This window comes from Salvelinus alpinus, chromosome 37, assembly GCF_045679555.1.
Source record: "Salvelinus alpinus chromosome 37, SLU_Salpinus.1, whole genome shotgun sequence".
In the NCBI taxonomy this organism is placed as follows: Eukaryota; Metazoa; Chordata; class Actinopteri; order Salmoniformes; family Salmonidae; genus Salvelinus; species Salvelinus alpinus.
This window is the reverse complement of record NC_092122.1, coordinates 4141866-4163347: the sequence shown is the minus strand read 5'-3', so window position 1 is coordinate 4163347 and position 21482 is coordinate 4141866. Positions and strand designations below refer to the sequence as shown.

At 45.6% G+C, this 21482-nt stretch overlaps 1 protein-coding gene across 2 annotated transcripts in view; it reads right to left on the bottom strand.

Annotated features, from left to right (window-relative positions):
* Nucleotides 1–21482, bottom strand: part of LOC139565803 (synapsin-3-like) — a 128107-nt gene that overhangs the window by 20156 nt on the left and 86469 nt on the right. For both annotated transcript variants that reach the window (XM_071386384.1, XM_071386383.1), the window contains exon 7: nucleotides 4820–4882. In XM_071386384.1, coding sequence (XP_071242485.1) covers nucleotides 4820–4882 — 63 coding nt within the window. The remainder of the gene's footprint in view (nucleotides 1–4819; nucleotides 4883–21482) is intronic.

Here is a 21482-nt window from a genome sequence, read left to right as displayed (position 1 = left end):
AGACTGTTACAATCCCACAGGAATGTAAATCCAACACAGACAGGACAATGAAAAGCTTCCTCTCTGGAAAATGTTAGGATTTTAGGAGCTGCATGTTTCTCACATCCATGAGAGTTCATCAGGTACACAATGACTTCATATACAGACAGTACAGTAATAATTGACAGCATTTATATAGCGCGTTTCCACCTATAGTAGGTGCTCAAAATCCCTTTACATAGTAAGGGGGTAAACTCACCTCTTCCACCACTAATATGCCAGACAACATTTTGATGGAAATGACAAACAGTAGCTAAATACAATCGACCCACAACTTATCCAAGGAGGTACAAACAGTCCAATTCTGTAGACTCCTTTTTCATACAGTACATGCTAATCTACAGTATCTTTTGTCTTTTTAATGTAAACAGGTCTGATGAAATATAATAACTGACAGGCACACTATGCCTAAGACACTCAATTACCAACCAGATATGTCTGTATCGATAGCTAACAAAAGAGGGATTACAACACTCCAGAAACTCCTTCAGACCACAGGAAAAGGGGCAGAGGAGTAGTAGACAGCCATAAATCAACAGCCTGTAATGTATAGCTGTCTGAATGTACATCATCCATATGATGTATGATGATAGCAGCCAGGGTCCTGGACATTCCCTTCATATTCCCTCCATTGACTCTCATTATCATCCCCTCTGGCTGTTATCTTTGGTATTATGATTCATCCACCATGCAGTGGGAGTCGGTGGCAACAGTGAGGCGCTGTTGTGGACAGGGACGGATTGGACTGATGCTCTCACTTTCCCACCCACACTCCTCTCTCCTTTCAGCTCATCTCTTCTTCTCTCCTGTGGCCCAATTCTCAACATTTTACATTTTAGTAGACGCTCTTATCCAGAGCGACTTACAGTAGAGTGCATACATTTTATAACATTTTTTTTTTTACATACTGAGACAAGGATATCCCTACCGGCCAAGAGCAGACGCTCTTATCCAGAGCGACTTACAGTAGAGTGCATACATTTTTATTACATTTTTTTTTTTTACATACTGAGACAAGGATATCCCTACCGGCCAAACCCTCCCTACCGGCCAAACCCTCCCTAACCCGGACGACGCTATGCCAATTGTGCGTCGCCCCACGGATCTCCCGGTTGCGGCCGGCTGCGACAGCGCCTGGGCGCGAACCCAGCCCAGCCTGGGCGCGAACCCAGAGACTCTGGTGGCGCAGCTAGCACTGCGATGCAGTGCCCTAGATCACTGCGCCACCCGGGAGACGTGCGATGAAGAGGTCTACTATGGTAAAGATATACAGTAGGGCAAAAAAGTATTTAGTCAGCCACCAATTGTGCAAGTTCTCCCACTTAAAAAGATGAGAGAGGCCTGTAATGTTCATCATAGGTACACTTCAACTATGACAGACAAAATGAGGGATAAAAAATCCAAAAAATCACATTGTAGGATCTTTAATGAATTTATTTGCAAATTATGGTGGAAAATAAGTATTTGGTCACCTACAAACAAGCAAGATTTCTGGCTCTCACAGACCTGTAACTTCTTCTTTAAGAGGCTCCTTTGTCCTCCACTCGTTACCTGTATTAATGGCACCTGGGGGGACCTAGTGAATGACCTGCAGAGAGCTGGGACCAAAGTAACAAAGCCTACCATCAGTAACACACTACGCCACCAGGGACTCAAATCCTGCAGTGCCAGACGTGTCCCTCTGCTTAAGCCAGTACATGTCCAGGCCCATCTGAAGTTTGCTAGAGAGCATTTGGATGATCCAGAAGAAGATTGGGAGAATATCATATGGTCAGATGAAACCAAAATGGAACTTTTTGGTAAAAACTCAACTCGTCGTGTTTGGAGGACAAAGAATGCTGAGTTGCATCCAAAGAACACCATACCTACTGTGAAGCCTGGGGGTGGAAACATCATGCTTTGGGGCTGTTTTTCTGCAAAGGGACCAAGACGACTGATCCATGTAAAGGAAAGAATGAATGGGGCCATGTATCGTGAGATTTTGAGTAAAAACCTCCTTCCATCAGCAAGGGCATTGAAGATGAAACGTGGCTGGGTCTTTCAGCATGACAATGATCCCAAACACACCGCCCGGGCAACGAAGGAGTGGCTTCGTAAGAAGCATTTCAAGGTCCTGGAGTGGCCTAGCCAGTCTCCAGATCTCAACCCCATAGAAAATCTTTGGAGGGAGTTGAAAGTCCGTGTTGCCCAGCAACAGCCCAAAAACATCACTGCTCTAGAGGAGATCTGCATGGAGGAATGGGCCAAAATACCAGCGACAGTGTGTGAAAACCCTGTGAAGACTTACAGAAAACGTTTGACCTCTGTCATTGCCAACAAAGGGTATATAACAAAGTATTGAGATAAACTTTTGTTATTGACCAAATACTTATTTTCCACCATAATTTGCAAATAAATTCATAAAACAATCTACAATGTGATTTTCTGGATTTTTCCCCCTCATTTTGTCTGTCATAGTTGAAGTGTACCTATGATGAAAATTACAGGCCTCTCTCATCTTTTTAAGTGGGAGAACTTGCACAATTGGTGGCTGACTAAATACTTTTTTGCCCCACTGTATAAGGGAGGGCTTGAGTTGGCCCACTTTTTGGATGAGGCATTTCATTCTCTGTTTGTCATAACTACTTGTTAAGATTCGTACTTAGCATCTTGAGTATGTTTGACATAGAGGTGGAGGTAGCTAGACAAGGGGGAAATGGTTTTCCTCTGTTCACATGAGGAAAGTATTTGTGTACTTGGCTACCCACTGTGGTTCCAAAGGTATAACCCAATACCTCTGGAGAGCCAGAGAAAAAGAAGCCAAACCATGGTGTAAATAAAGTAAACTATAATACTGGACGCAGAAACCATAAGGTAATCAAGAGGGTATGTACTGGCAGTTGGATCAAGAGCTGGGTGAGGTGGAAAGCAACGTGATTCTGGACACTGCCCAGTTTCAATGGTTATGAAATATTCTCTAGTGTCTGTTAAGCCTGTCTACCCTTTAGTGAGCAATTCTTAACTCCCCAAACCAGGATTAACAACTCCATGCGATGGACAGGCTGTAAAGGTCTCTCTCTGAGATCTGATATCATAAAAAACAACAACAAAATGGATTGACGTTAGACTAGGATGGGAAGATAAAAAAAAGATCATGATTGGCTACTTCTAACGTTATTCACCTTGTCAACCTTAAAGATGTTGCCGTAACATTTAACTTAGGCTACAGATCATAAAGAACTGTTGAAGTGAAAACCCTCTGCACTTCATTACATTAGGTTAAGCAAACGTAGTGTTAAAACAACTGAAAATCGTAACACTGGCCATAGTCCTAGTCCCAATTCTACAACTCCAGATACTTGAATTTTAACCAATGTCTTTTGTCAAGAGTCTCTCAGCTCAACTTAAAAGCCATGTGAAGCACTTGAATGGCCTACATCCAGACCCTCTTCTCTCCCCCAGTTCTAAGTCCTCTGTGAGGTCAGGGGAGTGGTCTACAATGGGCCTATGCTAAGTGATCCAGAGGGCATGTGGGAACTCTATAGCACTCCAGGTTCCTGTAAAAGAGGAAACCCCACCCAGACCTTCAGATGGAAAGGGGGGATAAACGTATAGGAAGTGCTTCCCCCTGTGTACTGTGTGCACGCACATATACTCGGCCCGGGAGGTTCTGTATTATATGTGAGGAAGGTGGGCTCCATTTGGGGCTAGTAATCACTCACTTTGGTTGGCTGTTCACTGAACTGCATGCTGTTGAAAGTGTGTGTGTGTATGTTGCTTGCTTCTCTGTGTGTTTGCGCGCACCCTGTGGTGGTGCCACTTGCTAATGACCCACTTAGCTAGTTGTTATGCTGCCTGCCCGGTGCCTGGGTGCCCCAGGGGCGAACAGTCACATGCTTGTTTTAATCCTTGTTGTTATTTACAATGGTCTAATGAGAAAAATAGTCTTGGGGTTATGAGACGGCTTCTCTCCAGAGTTTAGAATGTTGTATTCAATGGAGGATGAACTGTAGAACAACATGGCCCGTAGAACAACATGGTGAAACAAAGAGGAGCAATAAGATATAAGGAGAAATGAGGATATATGCATGATCTAGTTTTGTCTATTTTTTGCACCGCTGCAGACTCACACTTGCAGTAGCATATCCAGGCCTTAATGAGTTAACTAGAAGAGGTCTTCAGATCCCGACACTGATCAGCATCCAGATAAGTTGTCCTGATACGACCCATACCCAGCTCACTGTCTGTCAACTGATTTAACTTGTAATATATGCTGGCTCCTTTCCTGTTTCAAAGTTGTTACGGGAAACGTATATATTTCCCAAATTGACCTTCTCCTGTAACATACAGTATATATATGTAACACATGTAAGCCCTTTACTATTCCAGCCCATGTCATGCCCACATCTCCTCCCTAACTCCTTAGTAACATGTAAACCCCCTGAAAAATCCCCCAAAGTCCCTTCCTATCAGACAGGCTGTGAGATCATGGGTTTCGACAAGGACCAGATCCAGCTCAGCTTCACACCCTTCTCCACGAGACTGATAGTCTGCTTATGGAAGGGATGTCATGCCATCATCACTTTGGCAAGCTCAGAGATACACAGAGAAGAGATAAGGAGCCTGGTCTGTTATGTACAGCTCAACTCCTAACTGCACAGTATGTAATAGGTTAGCATTACAAACACAAACAAATCAAGACTAGACATGTAATGGTGGGGTGGAGAGATGAGCGGCTAGGTGGTGCCCACACCTTAGTGGTGGTGGTGTGTGTGTGTGTTGGGGGGGGGGGGGGGCTTACCTTGCCAATGCCGGCATGGGCATGGCCCATCTTGACCACCACGGGGAACGTTGGTGTTGTCACCTGGAAAAGAAGACAAAGTAGAACGTTACCACAGTCTGGAAAACCACCGGCAGAGGAGAGGACATGCAGTATGCATTAGTCCTAATACCAACTAAATGGATAGAAGATTTCTCTGAAGAGCAACCTTGATATCGTAATGGTTAGCGTGACAGGGCTGTGGAGCAGGGAAAGCATTTTAGAGCTACACTGAGGTCCCTATAATGACAACCAGTGTCTATCTATACCTACTATGATTGACAAGGGCTCCACGACTATGAATTGGCTATGATTGAACTGTAAGGTGCATGTGAGTGACTGACTACTTAAAGCAAAACACAAGTTCCTCCCTAAACTTAGTTGCGAGGCATAGCTCAGACCTGGCGTATGGTATAGAATCAAAACCTAATTTAAAGAGAAAGACTTCTCAAAGACCATTATGGAACTACCACATTGAACTTAAAGCCTCCCAATTTAGGGAAGCATGAGGTATTTTCTGAAGAATGTTGGTTTATTACACAAAAGAGAAGTTCTGGGAAATGAGAAAGCGAGAGACCACAGCCACAGCTTCTTGGGATGAGTTTAGACAACCCAGCCCCACCGCAGACATCATGGGCTTTCTCATAGCGTGGTGTGCAATGTGAGAGGAGGATGAAACGTCAACAGACGACTTCAAACATGTTCTTTAAACACATTCTTGCCACTGATCGATCCCCTGATAGCATTGTTAGATGGGAATGTCATCTACAGAGAGGGTTTATCCAGTTTGAAACCACTTTCTACATCTCTCATTTTTCCCCCCACTTGTTTGAAATGGCACACAGAAATGAGATATAGACTCGCTGGAGAGTTTGCGTCATCGTTCTCTATAGTTAGTTAGATTAGACAGTATCAAAGCCATCACATCAGTGACATGCATTCTGACACAAACGTATATATTACACTAGAGAAACCTGGCCAGTTGGTGTTATGGCGGTGTTAATAATATAATATGGCATGTCAAGTCGTGATATGGTATGACAAAAATTGTTAATTTGTCTATAAAGTATTCTTCTGAGGAGTACATTACCTGAACAACATGAATGGGGTGTGTCTGTGACATCACTTAACATTTTTACTGCAGTCGTTACGGTACAACATAAAATCAGAGTTATAAGGTGGGCCTGGGTACAAAAACACAGACTCTTCCTGACACACACTGAGAGAAAACATTTAGATAAGCAGAGAGATGTTCAGTCAGAGCAGAGGGCACACAGCCAGAGTATGCACACAGCCGTGAGCTCAGTCCTGACAGATCAGCTCGGGCAAAGGCAGCTGCTGCTATCGTTTTATCCACCCTTCGTCTGGCTGTCAGCGGACAGGACTGAACAGAACAGAGACCGCCGGTCTGGATGTTGCCTTGTTGGTGTTGATCATCACAGCGCTCTACTCTTCGACAGACGCGAGGATGCTAGGACATCAGTGCCAACCGTGTTGAGAGATCTTGAAACTACAGCCCCAAGCTGTACTGGCAAGATAACACAATCGAGCTTGCATCCATCATAGGCATCCATAGGCTGAAAACAACTTTAGTATGTGTATGAGTTGGAAGTGTAATTGTGAATTTATAATCCAGTTTCAAACTCTGTGAGTGATATAGTCATGATTACACAATCCATTTACACTAGTGAGTCAACCACTTGAAATCCCTAAAAATAGTACAAAGAGCTTTAGAACCCAGATAATAGGTATACATTTGAAGTCGTAAGTTTACATACACCTTAGCCAAATATATTTAAACTCAGTTTTTCACAATTCCTGACATTTAATCCTAGTAAAAATCCCCTGTCTAGGTCAGTTAGGATCACCACTTTATTTTAAGAATGTGAAATGTCAGAATAATAGTAGAGAGAATGATTTATTTCAGCTTTTATTTCTTTCATCACATTCCCAGTGGGTCAGAAGTTTACATACACTCAATTAGTATTTGGTAGCATTGCCTTTATATTGTTTAACTTGGGTCAAACATTTCGGGTACTCTTTCGGGTAGTCTCCACAAGCTTCCCACAAAAAGTTGGGTGAATTTTGGCCCATTCCTCCTGACAGAGCTGGTGTAACTGAGTCATGTATGTAGACCTCCTTGCTCGCACATGCTTTTTCAGTTCTGCCCACAAATTTTCTATGGGATTGAGGTCAGGACTTTGTGATGGCCACTCCAATGCCTTGACTTTGTTGTCCTTAAGCCATTTTGCCACAACTTTGGAAGTATGCTTGGGGTCATTGTCCATATGGAAGACCCATTTGCGACCAAGCTTTAACTTCCTGACTGATGTCTTGAGATGTTGCTTCAATATATCCACATAATTTTATTTTCCCATGAAGCCATCTATTTCGTGAAGTGCACCAGTCCCTCCTGCAGTAAAGCACCCCCACAACATGATGCTGCCACCCCCACGCTTCACAGTTGGGATGGTGTTCTTCGGCTTGGTCATTATGGCCAAACAGTTCTATTTTTGTTTCATCAGACCAGAGGACATTTCTCCAAAAAGTACGATCTTTGTCCCAATGTGCAGTTGCAAACCGTAGTCTGGCTTTTTTAATGGTGGTTTTGGAGCAGTGGCTTCTTCCTTGCTGAGCGGCCTTTCAGGTTAGGTCGATATAGGACTCGTTTTACTGTGTATATAGATACTTTTGTACCTGTTTTCTCCAGCATCTTCACATGGTCCTTTGCTGTTGTTCTGGGATTGATTTGCACTTTTCGCACCAAAGTACATTAATCTCTCGGAGACCGAACGCGGCTCCTTCCTGAGCAGTATGACGGCTGCGTTGTCCCATGGTGTTTATACTTGCGTACTTTTGTTTGTACAGGTGAACGTGATACCTTCAGGCGTTTGGAAATTGCTCCCAAGGATGAACCAGACTTGTGGAGGTCTACAATTTTTTTCTGAGGTCTTGGCTGATTTCTTTTGATTTTCCCATGATGTCAAGCAAAGAGGCACTGAGTTTGAAGGTAGGCCTTGAAAAACATCAACAAATACACCTCCAATTGACAAAACTGATGTCAATTAGCCTATCAGAAGCTTCTAAAGCCATGACATAATTTTCTGGAATTTTCAAAGCTGTTTAAAGGCACAGTCAACTTAGTGTATGTAAACTTCTGACCCACTGGAATTGTGATACAGTGAATTATAAGTGAAATAATCTGTCTGTAAACAATTGTTGGAAAAATTACTTGTGTCATGCACAAAGTAGATGTCCTAACCGATTTGCCAAAACTATAGGTTGTTAGCAAGAAATTTGGGGAGTGGTTGAAAAACGAGTTTTAATGACTCCAACCTAAGTGTATGTAAACTTCCGACTTCAACTGTACTCTGTTTAGGTGACACACATTGGCTCATAGAAAGATAAATGGACTAGGGTAGCAAAATTTGGGTAACTTTCCCAAAATTCCCTAGTTTTCCAGAAATCCTGGTTGGAAGGTTCCTGAAATCAGGAGGGAATAAGCAGGAAATCCGGAATTTTCCAACCCAAATTTCCGGAAAACCAGGGAATTTTGGGAAAGTTACCGGAATTTTACAACCCTAAAATGGACTCCTCAATGTATCTCTCAATTCAGAATTTAAATTCTGAAGAATAAGCTACATACCGATCAACAGTAACTGACCATTTATGGTAGGTATCGCCCTTTGTGGTAGATAGTTCTATTTTTTAAATGGAAATCTCCATTTGCCAGAGAAAATAACATTCACTCAGCCTCAGACGCAAGCTGAGTCATCTTGTATTTAGTACAAGTGAGCTATGCAGCAGGGAGACACCTGATATAACATGTGTATGAGAATGACTGAGGACAGTGGTTTCCCTGTAGGGGCCTGTCCTAAAATGACAGAGGAGATTTTGGGCGGGCAGATTTGTGGCCGCCAACTCTGTCTGGATGTATAACCTGCGCACCTCCCAGTCACTCCCATCAATGTGGCAATGACGGGAGACACTGTGTAGGGAAGAGACCACATCCTATCTCGTGAGGTTACACTGGCAGCACGGAACATCAGAGGGAGGAATAAATAAGTCAAGACACTAAACCTGGCAGAACACCATCTCAGGCTGAGACATGAGCTCACTGTTTTGTATTGATTCACTGATTCACTGTCAACCGCTCATCTTCAGTAGTTACGATAATACTCAGGGGGGGGGGGGGGGGCATTTGTTTAAACAATCCAAAGACAATTATTACAAATTATTATATTATTACAGACTGTATGTCACTGACATAAAATGGGGAGTTGTTTTTTCACACACTATGGAAACTATGTTATTAGTCCAGACTGTATTACAATAGGGATTGATATATCCTTTATAGGTTTTTCAGCAAAACACCCACCCAGAGATTCCTATCCATAAAATATCCCTGGTGGGCCTTTTGTACATTTTGATTTGTCTCAGCTTTTGTTTTCTCACAGCTGCATGAATTACTGTACTTGGCTTTCTTGTTCCCACCCGAAAACCATTAACAATGTGTTCAAGTATGATAAAGTAATTGAGAAAACACACACACAAAAGCTAATTATATGGCCAGTGAGTTCACCAGTCTAGGTTTGGTTTCACAACATGAGGTTGCCGTCATTTACAGTAACACGACCAGACGACCAGGTCTGGCACCTAATGGACATACTTCAGGGAAGCCCATCCTTCGGGCCAAAACACTCAGTCTATATATTTTCTGTGTGTGAAAGTCAGACAAGTGGATCATTTAGGGCCGAAGGCTGTCGTGAATCACACTTCCCTAACCTCCAAACACCTCTGTGTCACATTCTTAAATCCCCCCCAGTCCCCTCGCCTCACTCAATTATAAAGTTAAGTTCAGTTGAATGTTGGGTTGCTGGCATGCAGACAAATTAGGTAAAACATTGAAGAATTTTTTTGAACCAGTCTTATTGGGCCCATGGAATTTTCCACAAACTAAAGGGCAGCACTTCGAACTGAGAGGGGGCGTGAGTCATCCAATGACCCCGCCTTTGCAGGTGTCATCATGTCGGACCGAGGCTAATTGTCACGTAACATCTGTGCCCAAATAGCCATCCTTAGTGAATCACCACAGTTATAATGGAGGGACCTAAAAAGTTATTTGACCATTATAATTGCCCAATGACCCTTGTGAAGTAGGGGCGTGGCACTAATATAATGTACAATGTTACAGTGGTACTGTAAAACATTTATTGTTAAACTTCAGATGTTGGTTGGCAATTAATAAAACAATGAGCGGCTAGACAAAAAGGCGATCTGAGAGTTGAGGGTGAAAGGTCAAACAAAAAACCTTCTCCACAACATTAGCCAGGAGTGAGGCCAGATGGATAAGTATTTAGATGTACATTGTAAATATGTACTTATATCAAGCTCTGATATGAGGGGGTAAAGTCATTTTAAGGGGGCGCATCAATTATCCAACACAACACATGGTGCATCCATCCCTGCATTTGTATGATCTCTTAATTTTTACGATGGCCGCTCAAAGCTGCCACATCAAGGAAGCGGACAGCAGCGAAAAGACTTACGCAGACGAGGAGAGGAGGAGAGCTGGGGGACCCTGACCCAGGCCGCTGTTCAAAAAGATCTCCTGGCATCGAAACCAAAGACAGCCTGTCCACACAAAACCCTGCTCAAAGATTAACGTGGCCTTGAGAGACAAACGAAGCACACGCAAATTACTGACTGTAATCACACACACCACATCAGCATGGCAAAACCTCAGAACTATTCCTGTACTGTATATGTATGTGCTGTAGTAACTAGAAAGTGTTCTGTGGATTGATGAAACCTTTACAAAATCAAGATCAAACCTGAAAGTCGAGGATGAATATTTTACATTGACATTTTAAACAGGTGAGTGAATGGATGAATACCTACATATTCCAAACCAGACTGTCAGAACATCTTCTTGTTCATCAGGTTATTCAGTGGTTTCTCTGAGGTCTTTAAATTGTGCTGGTGTGGTAAATGTACAAGTGTTTGGAGCGTCAAGAAAACACTTAACCTAGAGCCAACCATCTATCATCGCCATCTTCAAACCCACACTCAAATGTACACTGGATCCGAGGGATTTGTCATCTTCTTTGTAAGTAAACCACTGCACTTCATCATAGCCAAGTCACTACACAAGATAAACTTGCCACGGCCTTTGTAGTTGTACAAATTGAATTAAGCCGTAGACATAACACACCTCTCCCAACGTGACACCGGCATGACACACTGTTCCCAGAAGACAGAGAGACCAGACGACACACTGTTTAAGTTGTATTTACAGTAATGGTAAACCGTGCGCTACCTACCAGCCACCGCAAACTATGCATCGGATGCTCAGTGTATCACATCGTAAGCCGTTACAGACTGCTAATGGGGCATGATAATTATGGTCATGGAATTCAGGGTCATCTGGCTTACGTTAGGATCCATCCTGATCCGAGTGTGTTTCCACGAGGGAAACATCTGTCTGGAAAACAGACAGGCAGCCTATTTTCAGCGATGGAAGTTTCCAGAGTGGAAGTTTCCTCAGAATACCGAACACCAAGTTTGTGATAGAGATGTATTTGATGGCGAAGAGTCTGAACACTTTGAGCAAGGCACCTGCGAATGGTTCATGGGTTTCGAAGAGAGAGGCAAGGAAGATGTTAGAAGTAAGCAATGTCGGTGGCACTTCTAATTGAGGCAATGGCTGGCCATTCGGAGATATTTCAGTCATCTTCGGACATCTGCACAATGTTCTGAGGAATACACTCTGACAAATGCTGAGAAAATACTGGGCATATGGACACGATTCATGCTAAGTCTTACTGTATGAACACCTTTAGTTCTAACTGGTGCTCTAATCGAGGCATCAGAATTAATGAAAGGGAACTCTTCATGCTTCCTACTCCAGTTTCCCTTCAAGCCATGATCGAGCAGGTTTTAACCAATACGATTTAATAACAGAACATGGCCACTACTTCACTCAGAGTCCATCTATTTTACGTAAACACAGATATGAGTGTAGGTTATGTCATACCCCCCAATGCATAGCCTAAGTAGAATAGACACTACCACTACCAAAACAATTGCTATTTCAATCCAACTTTGCTGTGGTGGTGCAATAATAGAGTCATGCAGCAGGGCTATTAGTGCTCATCAATTCCCTAACCTAGCTACATTTCATCTGGCGTCTACATTTGAAAAAAAGTGAGAACCAACATCAATGGGACAGACAGGGCCTTTGGCAGAGCCAGTCCTGCAGAAACGATTAGTGCGGCAGGGCATTCCTCTCTGTCTAAAATGGAAAGAGATGTCACATTCCCATTTTCCAGGGTTAGGCTAGAGTATACTGGGTCTTTGGAAAAACGACTGCGGAAGTAAGGAGGCAATGTATGCAATTACACCCAGCAAAGTCACTCGATCCTGGGATCGGGAAAGCTGTGAACCTCTGGTCATTGGCCTCTTAGAGGAGGCATACAGAGAAAAGATTGGTTGATAACAGAAAATTGCACTTTTATTGCGTTCTAGTTCTGACCGAAAGGTCTTCAACGGATAGTCAGGAGGAGGCATAAAACCAGTTTTGCCATCAGTTTCATGTTCACAACATGATGACAATTATTATGTCATTACTCATACCTCTTCTCATGATGCAGTTGCTTATTTCTCATGTCTTGATTTATGATGTTTAGAAATTGCAGTAAAAGTTTTTGGAAAGTAAAATGTTTTTTTTTATGAGCTTTGTCCAGAAGTTGAACAATTTGAACAACTTTCCCCATTTCGTACAAGCCCATAAACACAGTCCATGACAGATTGCTGGGCGTTTGTCTTTGCACAGCTCTGATAGGTTTTTATTTTTTTATTTTATGCTAATGAAGCAACGGACAAATAAAACATTCCAAAAGTAAATTTGGCATCGGGAGTTTGGAGCAGATGGTCGAGGTCCTGGTGTTGATAGAACAGATGACTGGCATCACAAACTTTGTTTACTCAATTTAAAATGGGGTTCAACAGGCAATTTGCATTGAGAGAGGTAGGCTTTAAACAGCTGGTAACAGTCAATTATCCAGTTTTGCAAGCAGGGTTAAGATGTGATAGGACAGCCAAAATGTAATACTCAAGTATCCCTCCAAAACACTGATCAATGAGGGGACTCTACAGGCGCACAACAACAAAACAATTTAGTTCTAGTGGCACTTGAGGGAACTGGGAAATGTTTTATAGTGAAGGCCTAAATGAGGAGCAAAGGAAATGGTTTTGAACCCCCCCCCCCCATATCCATATCCAGAGCCAAAGCCCTAAAGTGGCCCAATGGATGAACAAATAAGGAGAGAAGAAAGAAAGTGGGCTAAGCAAATAAAACAAGGCCGGGACATAGAACAGGTGCTAATACTGTAGAGTTCTATAGGCCTCTGGAAAGTGACCGGTTCCTTCTCTATTAACATCTGTCCGGATGAGGAAGTACAGGACCATAGAGTCAAGAATCTCCCAGCTAGAAGGGAAACAAGAGTTGTTCTGACACGGCCAGGAGTCCCGGGACACACAGTGGCTGTAGTAGAGGGTGTTGGCCCGGGGGATTTATCGAACAGGAAGAGAGGGGCTGTTGGGAAATCCACCACTGAGTGGCCACTCAGACGTCGCAGTCCGCCACTCAGAGTTAAATGGGAAAGCCGAGGGCTGAAGAAAGACAGTTTACAGGTTGGGACTCTGCCTGTAGGTCCTCCACTTACTAGAATTCAGTAAGGATTGTACCGTGCATACAACTACAGTATAAATGGTGTTGAGCTGAATTAAATGAGTCTAGATAATGTAAGACTGAATCTAAAAATAAACATTGAACCAATTGGGTGATTCATGGCATCGATCAACTGCCATAGATTCACTGAGCTGAAAGTCGTACTGTACATGTGTTATTGATTATCACTTCATGTTTAACCTACATTACTGTGTGAAAAACATACACAGCATTATATAGCCTGATAACATGCAAGGCCCATTACAAGGTTATTCGCACCTCAGGTGGTGTGAGATAAGCCTAAGGGAAGGGTGAGAGCACTCTGTTTAATTGATGACGTTGTTGTTACCATTCGTGCTAATGCTCACTTTAGGAAGCGTGGGGCAAGATTTAGAGCTTAAACAAGCGTGAAAAAATGATTGGATATACATACAGTGCCTTCAGAAAGCATTCAGACCCAATAACTTTTTCCACGTTTTGTTACATTACCGCCTTATTCTAAAATGTATTAAATCGTTTTTCCCCCTGGTCAATCAACACACAATAACCCATAATGACAAAGCAAATATTTTTTTATTTAATTGTAGCAAATTTTTACAAAAAACTGAAAAATGTAATTTACATAAGTATTCAGACCCTTTACTCAGTACTTTGTTGAAGCACCTTTGGCAGCAAGTACAGCATCGATTCTTCTTGGGAATGACGCTACAAGCTTGGCACACCTGTATTTGGGGAGTTTCTCCTATTCTTCTCTGCAGAGCTTCTTAAGCTCTTTCAGGTTGGATAGGGAGCGTTGCTGCACAGCTATTTTCAGGTCTCTCCAGAGATGTTCGATCGGCTTCAAGTTCAGGCTCTGGCTGGGCCACTCAACAACATTCAGAGACTTGTCCCGAAGCCACTCCTGCGTTGTCTGGCTGTGTGCTAAGGGTCGTTGTCCTGTTGGAAGGTAAACCTTCACCCTAGTCTGAGATCCTGAGCGTTCTGGAGCAGGGTTTCATCAAGGATCTCTCTGTACTTTGCTCCGTTCATCTTTGCCTCGATTCTGACTAGTCTCCCAGTCCCTGCCGCTGAAAAACATACCCACTGCATGATGCTGCCACCACCATGCTTCACCATAGGGATGGTGTCAGGTTAACTCCAGACGTGACACTTGGCATTCAGGCCAAAGAGTTCAATCTTGGTTTCATCACACCAGAGAATCTTGTTTCTCATGGTCTGAGAGTCTTTAGGTGCCTTTTGGCAAACACCAATTGGGCTGTCATGTGCCTTTTACTGAGCAGTGGCTTCTGTCTGGCCGCTCTACCATAAAGGCCTGATTGGAGGAGTGCTGCGGAGATGGTTGTCCTTCTGGACAATGTTCTTGGTCACCTCCCTGACCAAGGCCCTTCTCCCCACGATTGCTCAGTTTGGCCAGGCGGCCAGCTCTAAGAAGAATCTTGGTGGTTCCAAACATCTAACATTTAAGAATGATGGAGGTCACTGTGTTCTTGGAGACCTTCAATGCTGAAGAACATTTTTGGCATCCCTCCCCAGATCTGTGCCTCGACACAATCCTGTCCCAGAGCTCTACACGCAATTCCTTGGTTTTTGCTCTGACTTGAACTGTCAACTGTGGGACCTTATATAGACAGGTGTGTGCCTTTCCAAATCATGTCTAATCAATTGAATTTACCAGATGTAGACTCCAATCAAGTTGTAGAAACATCTCAAGGATGATCAATTGAAACAGGATGCACCTGAGCTCAATTTCGAGTCTCATAACAAAGGGGCTGAATAGTTATGGAAGGTATTTCTGTTTTTTATTTCTAAAAAACGTTTTTCCCTTTGTCATTATGGAGTAATGTGTGTCCATTTTAGAATAAGGCTGTAATGTAACAAAGTGGGAAAAGTCAAGGGGTCTGAATACTTTCCGAAGACACTGTACATAAGCCATCAAAGGTTATGGTCATTCCGTGCAATATTAGCTCTACCCTCTGACCTATACTGTATTTCACAATATTTATTTGTAAGCACATGTGATCATACACATGCATGTCGATGTTGGCTCTTACTCTACCGCACGCCTGAGGAAAACAATAGAAGGAACAGGCAGCTCCTTTTGGCAAAAGAGGGAGGGGAACCTTCTGCAGACTACACAAAACCAGAGCCCAAATGTCAGCACAGCCACTGCTTTCAATGAGGCCCCGGTACAGAGGAAGAGAGAGAGAGAGTGAAGGGAACATCAAGGGGGAAAATATTTTGGAACAGCTGGATGTGGCACACCCCGGCTCTATTTATACCAGCAGAAGGGAGCGAGAGAGCCAACCTCTGCCGTAGAACCAGTCCCGGGCAGCTGGCCGCCTCGCTTTTGATGTCTCACTCAGACCAAACCGTGGCCGGACAGCTCCATCCTCATTGCCCGGGGCAGATCCACTTCCTCACCTGGAAAAGGGCTCCGTTTAGCATGGTGAAGGAAACGGTTTGTCTAGAGAACGACATCGGAGTAGAATAGTGGTAGGGTCGCCTGGCCTGACCTCTTTTTGCCCAGGAAGAGCTGGATTGGGCATACTGTACAAGAAGGAGTGACAGGGAGTCACTCAGGGAGCTACAATGAATTGCAAGTGTGGTGTGAGGGTTTTGAGTGTGGTTTGAGTATATTGCTTCATGTCCAGTAAAGCAGTAAATTGAGGGAGTCTTCCCAGTGTGGCTATACGCCCTCTCTCTAAAGACAACATTAATCATTATTGGGTGACGCAAAGGCACTCCCAAGCTGCTTTCTCACAATCTGCACTTTGTATACTGTCCTTTATACACAACCAAGTCTAATATGTTGCTTTAACACTGAATTTACAGCCACCAATCCCCCCAATGTATACAACACTTACAGTCACTTTATGGGCAGTTGAAGGAATAAGACAAAAACACTGTTCCATTATAATGGTGAGACTAAACATTTATCGAAACTCTCTAAAGGACTATGACATCATAAATGCATTCTTCCTCTAAAAAGGCCTAGCCATCCTCAGTTGCCCAAACACCACTATCAATTTGAGGACAGTTAGAAACGTTATTGTGAAACACCACAATGTTCCCATGATGCTGTGGATAAATGTTTGTGCAGGTTCTCCTGCGGTGCTGAGGGGAGATTCCAGGCATCAGTAAATCTGGACATGGGATGAGCTGCGGTACATCACACAGCAGTTTGTCCGGTAACACCGCGGTCAACCACGGTCAATCGTGGTCCATCTAGTCCACACACCCCATGGACCATGGTCTGGCCTGGTTCGCCATTACCAGAGGGGGAGCAGAGGGCGAGCCAAGCACAATGACAGCATGCTGATGGATAAAGGACAATCCTCCATAACTCACAGGCCACAGTAAGCCCCACACCCTCTTAGATCACCACTAACAATGGTTCAATCGCTACCACAAAAATGAAGTCTGTGTGTTAGGGTTGCTGCATGTAAGCCATTGGTCCTTGTAAATGCAATACATAGAGCTACAATATCCACTATCTACGCAACATAATGTAGTGAACACATTCAGTGTAATTATAGTAGTGGGCAGATATTAATACCATTAAGTCATATGATATCATACTGACCACATGCTATGGTAATGCGTTTAGGGAAAACATCAACAACTAATAGGGGTATTCTTGTGAAATCATGTCTATATTTAGGTTCCCACAATTCCCTCAGAGACATATGGTTGTCTCCACGCAGTGTGACGTCTACATCCGGCGAACCCACGGCCCTCCAACCTCCCTACCCATGAATCACTGGTCTCCAGTCCAGCCATCATCCTTGACTGATTAGCTAAGCCCCCTCCTCCCACTCACCTTCCCTTCCTCAATTGTTTCTGTTTCTGGGAAGGGCTGCAAGAGGAAACACACGTACTGGCCCATTTTAAACTGCCAGTGGAATCCTACTAGAACTAGATGCCAATGAATGCATAGGAGCACAGTACAATAACACACTGGCTGAAAGCTAGCAGGTAGCCTAGCGATTAAGAGCATTGATTAAGAGCATGGGGTTTGAATCCCCATGCCGGCAAGGTGGAAAAATCTGCTGTTCTGCCCAGTTAACCCCCAACAACAACTAATCCCCAGGCGCCGATGACGTGGACGTCGATTAAGCCAGTCCCCCGCACCTCTCTGTTTTAGAGGGGTTGGGTTAAACGCGGAAGACACATTTCGGTGTCTCATGTACTCAGTTGTACAACTAACTAGGTATCCCCTTCCCCTTTCCTTCCCATTTAGTGTCCCTGGCATGTCGCAAGGATGAGAAGGCTAGGCAACAATATAAAAACACCCAATGACAGCGATTCCAGTTACTCATAAAACAGTGTACAATTACCGGGTTTATCTTCTAGTTTGACAGCACATAGATCATTGGAATGGTAAACCTAAATAATTTGTTACCGCGACTACCCTGCATTCCCTTAGTCTCTTGGAATTCTAAGGAGCTATTTCCATGCTGTCATGCTTCCTGTGTATCCCAACTGCTGTGCGGTGTCTCATTGTCTCATGGCGTAATGCAACATAGTAATTTTGGGGGTTTCTCTGACTCTGACGGTTTGACAGTTCACCAAATATGTACTGTACAGTATGCAAGGGAGGGAAGAGGGATTCTGGCACAGAGCAGTGAAGCGGTGTGGTTGTTACTTGGCCCTAGCGTGTCGGAAGTCACTGACCGTTCATCATACTTTAACTACTGGGAGCGGGAGTCCCATTGTGAGTGAGATGGAGAGCACAGGTGTCACGATCGTGTGGAGAGACGGACCAAGGCGCAGTGTGATAAGCATACATCTTCTCTTTATTAACAACGAAGATGAAATAACACGAAAACACTATACAAACAAACAAAACAACAAATGATCGTGAAGCTAAATAACGCAAGTGCACAGACAAGCAACAAACGTTAAACAAGACAACTACCCACAAAAGCCTACTGCCTATGGCTACCTTAAATATGGCTCCCAATCAGAGACAAATGAATGACAGCTGTCTCTGATTGAGACCCAATCTAGGCAGCCATAGACATGACTAGACAACCTAACAATACTCTATCCCATACACATACAACACCCATAGACTAACCAAAACACACACAACATACAATGCCCACCCCAACTCACGCCCTGACCAACTAAACATAATCAAAATAACATAAAAATAGGTCAGGAACGTGACATAACCCCCCCCTCAAGGTGCATACTCCGAACGCACCACCAGAAGTCTAGGGGAGGGTCTGGGTGGGCATCTGTCCACGGTGGTGGCTCCGGCTCTGGACGCTGTCCCCACACCACCATAGTCACTCCCCGCTTCCGTATCCCCCCCCAATGACCACCCTCCAACTAAACGCACCTAACTGAAGGGGCAGCATCGGGATAAGGGGCAGCACCGGGATAAGGGGCAACACCGGGATGAGGGACGGCAGCTCCGGGCTGAGGGACGGCAGCTCCGGGCTGAGGGACGGCAGCTCCGGGCTGAGGGACGGCAGCTCCGGGCTGAGGGACGGCGGATCCTGGCTGGCTGGCGGATCCTGGCTGGCTGGCTCTGGCTGGTCATGGCTGGCTGACGGCTCTGGCTGGTCATGGCTGGCTGACGGCTCTGGCTGGTCATGGCTGGCTGACGGCTCTGGCTGGTCATGGCTGGCTGACGGCTCTGGCTGGTCATGGCTGGCTGACGGCTCTGGCTGGTCATGGCTCGCTGACGGCTCTGGCTGGTCATGGCTCGCTGACGGCTCTGGCTGATCCGGTCTGGTCGGAAGGCTCTGGCTGATCCGGTCTGGCGGAAGGCTCTGGCTGATCCGGTCTGGTCGGAAGGCTCTGGCTGATCCGGTCTGGCGGAAGGCTCTGGCTGATCCGGTCTGGCGGAAGGCTCTGGCTGATCCGGTCTGGCGGAAGGCTCTGGCTGATCCGGTCTGGCGGAAGGCTCTGGCTGATCCGGTCTGGCGGAAGGCTCTAGCGGCTCCTGTCTGGCGGACGGCTCTAGCGGCTCCTGTCTGGCGGACGGCTCTGTAGGCTCATGGCAGACGGGCGGCTTTGCAGGCTCATGGCAGACGGGCGGCTTTGCAGGCTCATGGCAGACGGACAGTTCAGACGGCGTAGGGCAGACGGGCAGTTCAGACGCCGCTGGGCAGACGGGCAGTTCAGGCGCCGCTGGGCAGACGGGCAGTTCAGGCGCCGCTGGGCAGACGGGCAGTTCAGGCGCCGCTGGGCAGACGGGCAGTTCAGGCGCCGCTGGGCAGACGGCAGACTCTGGCCGGCTGAGACGCACTGTAGGCCTGGTGCGTGGTACCGGAACTGGAGGTACCGGGCTAAGGACACGCACCTTCAGGCTAGTGCGGGGAACAACAACAGGGCACACTGGACTCTCGTGGCGCACTCTAGGCCTGGTGCGTGGTACCGGAACTGGAGGTACCGGGCTGAGGGCACGCACCTCAGGGCGAGTGCGGGGAGAAGGAACAGTGCGTACAGGGCTCTGGAGACGCACAGGAGGCTTGGTGCGTGGTGCCGGAACTGGAGGCACTGGGCTGGAGACACGCACCATAGGGAGAGTGCGTGGAGGAGGAACAGGGCTCTGGAGATGCACTGGAAGCCTGGTGCGTGGTGTAGGCACTGGTGGTACTGAGCTGGGGTGGGAAGGTGGCGCCGGATATACCGGACCGTGAAGGAGGACACGTGCTCTTGAGCACCGAGCCTCCCCAACCTTACCAGGTTGAATGGTCCCCGTAGCCCTGCCAGTGCGGCGAGGTGGAATAGCCCGCACTGGGCTATGCAGGCGAACCGGGGACACCACCTGTAAGGCTGGTGCCATGTACGCCGGCCCGAGGAGACGTACTGGAGACCAGATACGTTGGGCCGGCTTCATGGCACTCGGCTCGATGCCCAACCTAGCCCTCCCAGTGCGGCAAGGTGGAATAGCCCGCACTGGGCTAAGCACGCGTACTGGGGACACCGTGCGCTTTACCGCATAACACGGTGTCTGACCAGTACGACGCTCTCTCACTCCACGGCAAGCCCGGGGAGTTGGCTCAGGTATCCAACCCGGCTTCGCCACACTCCCCTTTAGCCCCCACCCAAGAAATTTTTGGGTGTTACTCACGGGTTTTTCAGGCTTCCGTGCAAGACGCGTCCCCTCATAACTCCGGTTCTTCACTCCGGTAGCCTCTGCTCTCCTCAGTGCCTCCAGCTGTTCCCATGGGAGGCGATCCCTTCCAGCCAGGATCTCCTCCCATGTGTAGCAACCTTTACCGTCCAAAACATCCTCCCATGTCCATGAGTCCTGTTTACTTTGCCGCTGTTGTTGGTTCCGCTCACGCTGCTTGATCCTGTTGTGGTGGGTAGTTCTGTCACGATCGTGTGGAGAGACGGACCAAGGCGCAGTGTGATAAGCATACATCTTCTCTTTATTAACAACGAAGATGAAATAACACGAAAACACTATACAAACAAACAAAACAACAAATGATCGTGAAGCTAAATAACGCAAGTGCACAGACAAGCAACAAACGTTAAACAAGACAACTACCCACAAAAGCCTACTGCCTATGGCTACCTTAAATATGGCTCCCAATCAGAGACAAATGAATGACAGCTGTCTCTGATTGAGACCCAATCTAGGCAGCCATAGACATGACTAGACAACCTAACAATACTCTATCCCATACACATACAACACCCATAGACTAACCAAAACACACACAACATACAATGCCCACCCCAACTCACGCCCTGACCAACTAAACATAATCAAAATAACATAAAAATAGGTCAGGAACGTGACAACAGGTCAGGGTCTGGGACATGTTTCCCTTTCCTAGTAGTCAAAGCTCTCCATTGAACATGAACTGATAGCCATAATCTCACTGTTAGTTAATGGGAACAGTGAACTGACGGTGGTTTCACCAGAGATAGAATGGATATCAC